The sequence below is a fragment of the Mercenaria mercenaria genome, chromosome 3 (genome assembly GCF_021730395.1).
Source record: "Mercenaria mercenaria strain notata chromosome 3, MADL_Memer_1, whole genome shotgun sequence".
NCBI classification, from domain to species: domain Eukaryota; kingdom Metazoa; phylum Mollusca; class Bivalvia; order Venerida; family Veneridae; genus Mercenaria; species Mercenaria mercenaria.
Window position 1 is genome coordinate 62,959,580 of NC_069363.1, and position 10,224 is coordinate 62,969,803.

A 10,224-nucleotide genomic window follows, 5' to 3' on the forward strand; every position below is an offset into this window, starting at 1 on the left:
TGGGGGTCCCAAATTTAACATAGACATTATAGGTAAAAAAATCTTCTTGTCCGAAAGTTCAAGGCCTAGGCTTTGATATTTGGTATGTAGCATTGCCTAGTGGATCTCTAACAAGATTGTTCAAATTATGCCCCTGAGGTGAAAAGAGGCCCCGCCCTGGGGGTCAATTGTTATATGAGTTATAGAGGAATAAATACTTAAAAAATTATCAGATATTTCTTGGACTGTTTAATTATAATTACCTGATGACCCCAAGTGATTAGGGGTCACGTGACCTTGTCCGACTGACCTACTTTCTTGTTTTTAGCTCACCTGAGCTCAAAGGTGAGCTTTAGTGATCGCCCTGTGTCCGTTGTCAACAATTTGACTGTTAACACTCTAGAGGTCACATTTTTGGCCCAATCTTAATGAAACTTGATCAGAATGTTACTCTCAATAAAATCTTGGACGAGTTCGATATTGGGTCATCTGGGGTCAGAAACTAGGTCACAAGGTCAAATCAAAGGAAAAGCTTGTTAACACTAGAGGTCACAATTTTGGCCCAATCTTAATGAAACTTGATAAGTGTTATCCTCAATAAAGTCTTGGACGAGTTCGATATTGGGTCATCTGGGGTCAAAAACTAGGTCACCAGGTCAAATCAAAGGAAAAGCTTGTTAACACTGTAGAGGCCACATTTATGACTGTATCTTCATGAAACTTGGTCAGAATGTTAATATTGATGATCTTTAGGTCAGGTTCGAATCTGGTTCATGTGGGTTCAAAAACTAGGACACCAGGTCAAATCAAAGTAAAAGCTTGTTAACACTCTAGACGCCACATTTTTGACTGCATCTTCATGAAACTTAATCAGAATGTTAATCTTGATGATCTTTAGGTCAAGTTCGAATCTGGGTTAAGTGGGGTCAAAAACTAGGTCACCAGGTAAAATCAAAGGAAAAGCTAGTTAACACTCTAGAGGCCACATTTATGACCATATTTTAATGAAACTTGATCAAAATGTTAATCTTGATGATTTTTAGGTCAAGTTTTAATCTGGGTCAGTTGGGGTCAAAAACTAGGTCACCAGGTCAAATCAAAGGAAAAGCTACTTAACACTCTAGAGGCCACATTTATGACCATATCTTAATGAAACTTGGTCAGAATGCTAGTCTTGAAGATCTTTAGGTTAACTTTCAATCTTGGTCAGGTAGGGTCAAAAACTAGGTGACCAGGTCAAATCAAAAGTAAAGCTTGTTAACAATCTAGAAGTCAAATTTATGACTGTGTCTTCATGAAACTTGGGCAGCATATTAAACTTGATGAGCTTTAGGCCAAATTTGAATCTGGGTCGTGTGGGGTCAAAAACTAGGTCACTAGGTCAAATTAAAGGAAAAAGTAGTTAACACTGGAGGCCACATTTATGACCGTTTCTTAATGAAACTTGGTCAGAATGTTAATCTTGATGATCTTTAGGTCACTAGGTCAGGTGAGCGATACAGGGCCTTCATGGCCCTCTTATTATACAATATCGGCGTCACTTTTCATGGCCTGTGCACGGTCTATTACTCATAGACCCTGTCTGATCATGTCTCCTAACCCATTTCATGACTGTCCAGTGAGAACAGCACATACGACGTGCATTTTCACGACATGAACGTTCAGCGTCAACCATGCCAATGACCTGATGGCGTTGATCGTGCCTTAAACGTGGCATTCTTAGCAAAGATATTCTGGTTTTTCAAAGAGACCTAATTTTAAGTTTGAAACTCATGTAAATTGATCAGAATGTTTGTCTTGATGACTAGGTCAGGTTCGAATCTGGGTCAAGTTTGGTCAAAAACTAGGTCGCCAGATCAGATCAAAAGTAAAGCTTGTTAACAATCTAGTAGTCAAATTTATGACTGTGTCTTCATAAAACTTGGTCAGAATGTTAATCTTGATGATCTTTAGGCCAAATTTGACTCTGGGTCGTGTGGGGTCAAAAACTAGGTCAAATTAAAGGAAAAAGTAGTTAACACTCTGGAGGCCACATTTATGACCATATCTTAATGAAACTTGGTCAGAATGTTAATCTTGATGATCTTTAGGTCAGGTGAGCGATACAGGGCCTTCATGGCCCTCTTGTTATACAATATCGACGTCATTTTTCATGGCCTGTGTACGGTCTGTTACTCATAGACCCTGTCTGATCGTGTCTCCTAACCCATTTCATGACTGTCCAGTGAGAACAGCACATACGACGTGCAATTTCACGGCATGAAAGTTTGGCGTCAACCATGCTGATGGCGTTGATCGTGCCTTAAACGTGGCATTCTTAGCAAAGATATTCTGGTTTTTTAACGTATTCCTTTTAGTCTGTCGACTAACTTTCAAGTGCGATGAATGATTTGCGATAGAATATTCGTACATGTCGACATTGCTCGAAAAAGTAATTTTGCACGTGCAGCCCGTGCCTAAAATGGAGTTAATCGAATTTGACAAATCTTTACACCAGTGACGTCTGAGCTGCGTCAAAAACGTAGTCGAGTGGTGCTTTTAACACGGTCCAATGCGATTTTTAAAATATAAGGGCCTTTAGGGTGGTAACTTTTTAGTGACGCTGTGTATATTTTGGTAGAACTGCTGTATGTATTTGGCTCATATTTAACATAACATTATAAACAATAATGGTAAAAGATGTTTAGAGGAAGTGCATTGCTTAATTGCCCAATTTTAGCAGTGCTCAAGGTGATGTATTGTGTAATGTCAACTAATTTGTGAAATCCATGTCCAACGTCAACAAGTTTACTGTGATCACTACATGTCTGTTTGTTAGCCCAGTCTTAATAAAACTTCAGAATGTTCGTCTTATATCATCTCAGAACAGTTTGATTTATGGTAAAAAGTAGGTCAGATCATATGGAAAAGTCCTTGTTAACTTTTTCTTCACGTTCTATATGAAACTTTACCAGAAAGTTTTATTTATGAGGTCTAGTCGTAGTTTGAAACATTGTTATCTAGGATCAAAGGCCAGTTGGTCACATGTTAGAGGTCAAATTTTCTACCCGATGGTCAGAATGTCTGACATCTGGATCATAAACTAATCACAGAAAAATCCTTGTTAACACTCGAGAGGCCTTGTTTTCTGCATGGTTTGAAAAGTGCTGTAAATTGACACGCGTGTTCAGGAAATTCTGTTTCCCTCCAACAAAAGACAAGTGGTTGTGGGATGATGTGGAAATGGTTTCTGTTTTTATCTAAATCTTAGTGGGGTACAACTGCAAAACTATTGACAATACTTTCCGCCAATTAAAAGCCTTCCTCAATTTCATGAAAGAGCAAGTTCTATCTAATGGGGTCATTTGAGTGCCATGGAACTGCCTTTGGCCACTTTATTTACAGCATTTATTAATGATATGCCGGGAGCAACAGCAATTTCCTTAGGAAGAGAGATTAAGACTGGTAAATGAAACGTATACCAGGATACTGGAAGACTGGGAAATAATTTCTTTTCTGAAAAAAATACAAGGTCCTCCATGTACGAACAAACACGATGTTCCATAAATGTAATCACACAATCGGCATTTAAAGTACTGATGGCGTAGTCTATTCAAGACACCCGACTTTCAGTCGCACGAAGAATTGACCAAGGAATGTATCTTTATATATGTCACAGGGTGAGACTGTGAACTGTATTTTCAGGGCAAGAAATGTATATAACAGAACGGTAGGCCGCTTTACCAAATTTTACAACTTTCCAAACCTTTAACATACGTGCACACCCGAAATAAGGTGAACAATCATACGTACTATTATTTCTTCTTACGTTAAGTTTTTATGGTATATATATGTTCCTAGAATTTGGAGCATTGCAAACAATTGTCAAATATATGGTGTCCGTACCCCTGATGTCCCTCAAGTGGCATCTCTATCTATTCTGAATGTTTGTCCAATGTTAAAAATTTGTCCAAAACTGCTTCTAAATCCGAGGTATAATCTTTGATAAATTGCAATTCTTTTGAGAAAACGAAGGTTATCCATGATGTTTTAAATACATTTATCTTTAAGGTTCATTGAACATAAGAATCGCCATAATGTCAACTGATAATGTTTCAATTAACTAAGCATAAAATCTCACTGTCTATTTAAATGTAGCCAGACATCGATATTTTATGTTTTTATCTTTATTAATTTCCTTTGTGTCGCTTTTACTATCTCAGCCAAGTTTTGTCTTATGCGATTTTCCATCCCATGCACTTGCAATCAAACGTTTGTTGTCGATTTTATTACTTTTTTAACTCCGGTAATCTTGATGTCACATATACCAAAGAATTGACCGCATAACGCTGAAGTAACAATGAGCCAATCTTTGCGAGTTTGTGCAATTAAGGCATTCAAGACAAACTGTCAGTGATTCTGACACTGGTCTACATGATGTTAATGCCCGCCCGCTTAGCTCAGTGGGGAGAGCGTTGGTCTAAGGATCACAGGGTCGCGAGTTCGATCCCCGGGCGGTGCGTATGTTCCCCGTGACGATTTGATAAAAGACATTGTTTCTGAAATCATTCGTCCTCCACCTCTGATAAATGTGGGGAAGTTGGCAGTTACTTGCGAAGAACAGGTTAGTACTGGTACAGAATCCAGAAACACTGTTTAGGTTAACTGCCCGCCGTTACATGACTGAAATACTGCTGAAAAAATGGCAAAAATGACCAAAAAAAAATCTCATCTTGTTTCAGATTTGGAAAATTAAGCATAATTCTTATTTTAGAATGATTCGAACGGATACAATTCGAAAATCTTAAAGCACAGTACATGTTTGGTGACTGCCCCCTCTACAATTAGTCGCTACGCTTTCTTAGTCGCCACGCTTTCTTACTTGATGGTTTGTGTCTCTGTATATTGTTGGCTTTTCTTTCCCCCGTCCCATCGGCCTTTGTATTAACGCCCTCTCTCTTACGAGGGTAGGCGCCCTCCATATTTTTGGCTAACGACCGTCCCTGGACGTTGCCCAACTGTGTTGGTTTTTCCTGCTTGTGTGTATGTGTGTGTGTTCATCCTGGGAGGTGCCCTGCTGTGTTGTTTTCCGGCTTGTGTGTGTGCGTGCGTGCGTGCGCTGCTGTGGTATGCGGTATCGGGAGACTGCGTTTTTGGAGCGCGACATTCCCTGTTGAATTTTCATCTCTGCATCCTGCCCCCTATTTTCTGGTCCTTTGAGAATATGGAGCTTATTCAATATCTGTATAATGAAGGGTGTTGCACACTTTATGTCCTTTCATGAGCAGACTCAATCTAACCGAATTGGCAACTATTTTGCATGGTTGCTGTCATATTAACATAACTTTATGCGAATGTGGACAATTTATAATCTTTACATTAAAGTAAAATCTGTGTCAAGCAAAAGACACTTTTTAACCTAACTTAACAAGTCGCAGGTGAATTTGGATTCTTAAAACATTGACAATTGATGTCTTAATATACTAGGTAAATCTATGGTTATCTTTTCATTTAATAAGGAAGGAAACTCCGAGAAAGATGCGTTTCTTATCAGACTAATTAACTGTGTACAGATAACTATAAATATTAGTGACCAGTTAAATTACATAGAATGCCTGTTACATCTTTTCATTATAGTAAAACTTGTATGCAAGTTTCTGCTTAAAGGAAAACATTTTTCTGATGTTAATCTTTCCCATTTTTCATCTTTGTCCTAGCCCCGATTTCACGAAAATACATAAGTTTGTTAACTGACTTAAGGCTTAAGTTTTTACTTTTCTTAAGCTTATGTCAATTAACAAACTTAAGTATTTTCGTGAAATTGGGGCCAGGTCTAGATCTCGGGTTTATTTTTAAATGGCAATGCAGCTCCTGAACTGCTTTTAAACTTACTTTTCTGTATGACGTGTCACACGTTCTGTTTATTGTCTTTGTACGTGTAATTGCTTCAGCAATACTCATAATACGTCGACATTTAGATGTGACAGAAAATTGTGTTTAGAACAGATCGGGGAATAGACTAGTGACGACATAACCACGAAAGCGACACTTTCGATGGTTAAATACTAGAAACATTTTCATCCTTATGTAAATATCACTTTACTTCTTTAAAAATCTTCCGTTTCACATTAAAAGATTGCAACTATGTCTGGAGCTTAAAACATATTGTCAGCTTTGGTTTTTCACTCGAAATTTTGTTAAATTCTAAAGAGCTCAAATCATTAAAGAAGTTAAAGTGCATTTTACTGACGCCAAAAGTTTGAGGAAAAACTTCCTTATTTTCTTTACTGCACATTTTAAATGGATTGTTCCCTAGGTTTATCATTCATTCCTGCAAAAAGCATTCTCATACAACAGTGGTTCGTCAAAATTCCGAGATGAACAACTAGGAAACCGTGGTAAACCTCTGGTATGCGAGAATGGCTTAAGGAATTTCAGACCTTTAATTGATCTTTAATTGATCTAAATTAATGTGGACAAATGGAAGTAGTAATGAATATTCATATAGTGACTGTCTCCGCTTATTCTATTCATATGTACGACAGTAGGGTAAATTCTGAGATTGCATGTAATAATTTTCAGTTCCGCGATAAACTGAGGTTCTGATATATTTAAGAATAAAGTGATTATATTCTATGAAAATCATCAAATGGGGTTACGTCATAAAATGGAAATATTAGCAGAAGCTGTGGCGCACTACTATGTGGAATACAACACTAACTTTTTCTGATCATGTGACTGCAGTGTGTGTATGTTTTGAGTTATGCAAATGATGTAAGTTTTGCACCAAGTGGTATTCTCCGTATAAAAAAATCAGAACTTATGGCAATTTTGCAACTTTGCCAGAATGCTTTACATGGCATGTCACACACATGCACATGCTTTCTTACATACATCACAGATAAATTCATTATCCCACCAACTGAATATCATATAAACATAGACCATATATAATTGTCTAACTGACAGGAAGTTCACGTGCCAGTTCTGACATTCCGATCGAATCAAGAGCATGCGCAAGATCCCGAATCGTCACTTGATCACCATTTTGTCTTTTCCATTTCAACAACGTCTGATAGGCCATTTCATAATTTCCCTCAATATGATAATCAACCTCAATTGATTCGATCTGACCTCTAGTAAGGCCAAAATGTCTTGCAAGTGCCTTCCAGTGTTTTCCAATGTTATTACACACATGGTTTAGATCTGGCCTTGACGGCTTGGATGTTGACTCTGCAAGATAAATAATCATGTATACAAAAATAAATTTATCTACCATTTAGTTAACAACCTACATTAGATAAATATAGCTTTGACATTTTTAATGAACTTTAATGGATATTCTAATTTGAGTTTTCTAAAATAAAACATAGGGGTCTCCATGACCGAATGGTTAAGGTCGCTGGCTTCAAATCACTTGCCCCTCATCGATGTGGGTTCGAGCCTCACTCGAGGCGTAGAATTCTTCATGTGGGAAAGCCAACCAATTGGCTCACAGAAGGTCGTGGGTCTACCCAGGGGCCCATCCTCAATGGAATAATGCCCGGAAGGGCAACCTAGGGTCTTCCTCCTCCATCAAAAAATAAAACAACTGTACAGACAAAAGATATTGGGTAACACGATGCTCATAATAAAAATGTATACAATACTCTACAAAAAAAATAAAAGTGGGGAAAAAGAAAAGACAAAAACAAGCTTTTAGCAAAGGTGCAAGGACCTTAAGGTATTGGAAAACTTTGAACTTCTGAACAACAGGATCGAATTGTGGCACACGACATCGTTTTGTGAGTAAATATGATAACGAAGACCACATTTAAGTAATCATTAACATAAGCAGTGAAAACGGTTCTTCAGTTCTTCAACGAAAATGAAATTTAAAAAAAGTGAAACTACCGAATAATAAGCTAATAATATGCCATTTTAACTACCAGTCATTACACTTATATGTCATAACAAATGCAACCTTTCAATTGCCCCCTCATCGATGTGGGTTCGAGCCTCACTCGGGGTGTTGAATTCTTCATGTGAGGAAGCCATCCAGCTGGCTTAGGGAAGGTCGGTGGTTCTACCCAGGTGCCCGCTCGTGATGAAATAATGCTAAGATGGGCAACTGGGGTCACCATATGATCTATAATTGTCGTCGAGGCGACGTTAAACCCAACAAAATTTAAAAATAACGCTTAAAAGGAAAGAGTTTTAAGTGTGAAATAACATTTAATTATTAATATGGTAAGCATATTTATCAAAACATCAGACAGAAATGAAAAAAAAAACATTATCCATATTACATTTTGTGAGTGAGTGAGTTGGGTACAGTTTACAGACATCAAAATGACAGTACGATTACCTGTCAGTTTCGAGGAGTGGTGCTTGTGGCTAGGTCCTGACGAATCTCTTTCTTGGTTTCTTTTAGGCGATCGCCTCCTGCGAGGCGAACGGTGTGTCCGGCTATTTATTACATTTACCTGTCCGCTTCCGATCTGCAAGTTACGCATACCTGGGATATTTACTACTGTAGTTCCATCTTGAGCTGCGAAGTAGATTATTTTCATATAATATTCTTATCATTTTCAAGCACCTCAGAACTTCGTGCAAATTTTGCCAAACCTTTTGTCAAAATCTGTTAAACCATATTGTTAAGAGTCAAGTGAATTACTTAAATTGGTACAGTTTCTAGTAGTATCGGTCTCACATCACACCTGGCGTGGGTTCGACAGGAAATATATTGTTCCACCCGTTCGAGGTTGGAACTTTTACCGACTAACCAATCTAAATCATTTATTTACTCTGAAGATTGTATGATCATTAATGATGACAACAACTCCCCAAACACACTCTCAAACATACGTGCGCCCGTACATACACAAAAAAACATGATCATCAATGAAACCTCTCTGACCAAAATCAAGGTAAAATCATTTCATTCTTAATACAAAAATGTCATTTACAAACCCGGTATAAAGCGTCTTTGACCGTTAACTGTAACCACCGTGTAATCTGGTCCTGTGTAGGAGTCATCACTATCTGAATCACTCAGTTCCGCATCATATGCCACTCCGTACATATTTTATCGTTTTAGCACAACAGTTTTTGACTTCTGACTCTAGCACTACCGTTTATCAAAATAAAACAATTTTTGCAATTAAAAATGGTAGTTTTACAAGTTTCACTTCACCCTTGTGTATTTCCTTGTCTTGATCAATGAATATTGAAAGCGAAAGTAGGAATTACCGCTGGGTGTACTTGTTTATCTGGGTGTACTCGTTTATCTGCAATATAACTGAATTTAACAATTATTAATATATGTAATTTGGATGAATATCAAATCTTAACATATCTATGATTGTTTATAACAAAAATAAACAATGCATCTTATAAAATGAATGATACAGTGTACAAAACATTAAGACTAAAATATACTGTTCTGGTTCCCAGCGTACAATACATCCATAAAGCTAATGAATCAAGTGCACCTCCACGTATACTCTAAATTCCGGTATTCTGAGAACGGATGAGGTGGAAATGCCACTGACACATAAAACCGCAAAGGAATGCAATATATATATATATATATATATATGTTATTATGAAGGTTAATATTTTGCAAGTATGATATAAGTTACAACATATTTAATTCTTTCCCCATTATATTTCTATTAAGGATGTAGGATCAAAAATTTTCTACAATTTAGAATCTTTTCATATTCTGTGAGCTTAAAGAACTTTAGTTTCTAAGACAAATAAGGGCAGAAAAAGCACAGGTCACCGCACTGGTTTTTATCTTATAGGGTATTTTATTCACCTACTGTTTATCCCCCTTAATGTTATAGGGACTTCAGGTCTTTTAGGTTACTATGAATACAATGTGATATCAGTATTATATGCATAAATGTCACTAACAAATCTAGCATAATTACACCACCCACTTGTTTTCAATGAAAAAGAAAGACGTGTTTAAATCTACAAAAAAAAATCTGCTGTTAAGATTTCAAAAATGTTTTGCAGCTTTAATATCGCACAAAAATGTTTCAAACTGGAAAGGGTTACCGTGCATCTACTGAGATATATATTTAGAGAAAAAGAACTTTAAAAACTGGGGAATTTTGATATTTTTATTTCTTTTTGTTTTAATTATACTTCTTAAACAATATAAAGTGCTGTGTTTAAAACTTTTATTTCAGTTGTAACTTGTCGTTATATATATCAGCCAAAAAATATCAGAAACCATACCTGATCTACTTTAATAGATATTTGAAATGACCGACC

General features: G+C 36.9%; 1 protein-coding gene across 1 annotated transcript; it reads right to left on the reverse strand.

Annotated features, from left to right (window-relative positions):
- Window positions 1–6,445: 6,445 nt before the first annotated feature.
- On the reverse strand, window positions 6,446–9,216 carry LOC123524546 (receptor-interacting serine/threonine-protein kinase 1-like). Its single transcript, XM_045302824.2, has 3 exons — window positions 8,911–9,216; window positions 8,306–8,488; window positions 6,446–7,191 (listed from the first exon to the last, which is right to left on the reverse strand). Exons 1-3 carry the CDS (start codon window positions 9,020–9,022, stop codon window positions 6,917–6,919), a joined length of 570 nt encoding a protein of 189 aa, XP_045158759.2. The 5' UTR covers window positions 9,023–9,216; the 3' UTR covers window positions 6,446–6,916.
- Window positions 9,217–10,224: the final 1,008 nt, after the last annotated feature.

What these genes read in the sequence shown, in the direction of transcription:
- LOC123524546 (XM_045302824.2), bottom strand. Translation starts at nt 9,022, where the DNA reads ATGTACGGAGTGGCATATGATGCGGAACTGAGTGATTCAGATAGTGAT. An exon ending in TCAAAGACGCTTTATACCGG is followed by an intron (nt 8,489 to 8,910) that starts GTTTGTAAATGA and finishes TCTACTTCGCAG; the next exon opens with CTCAAGATGGAACTACAGTA. An exon ending in CCACTCCTCGAAACTGACAG is followed by an intron (nt 7,192 to 8,305) that starts GTAATCGTACTG and finishes TTTATCTTGCAG; the next exon opens with AGTCAACATCCAAGCCGTCA.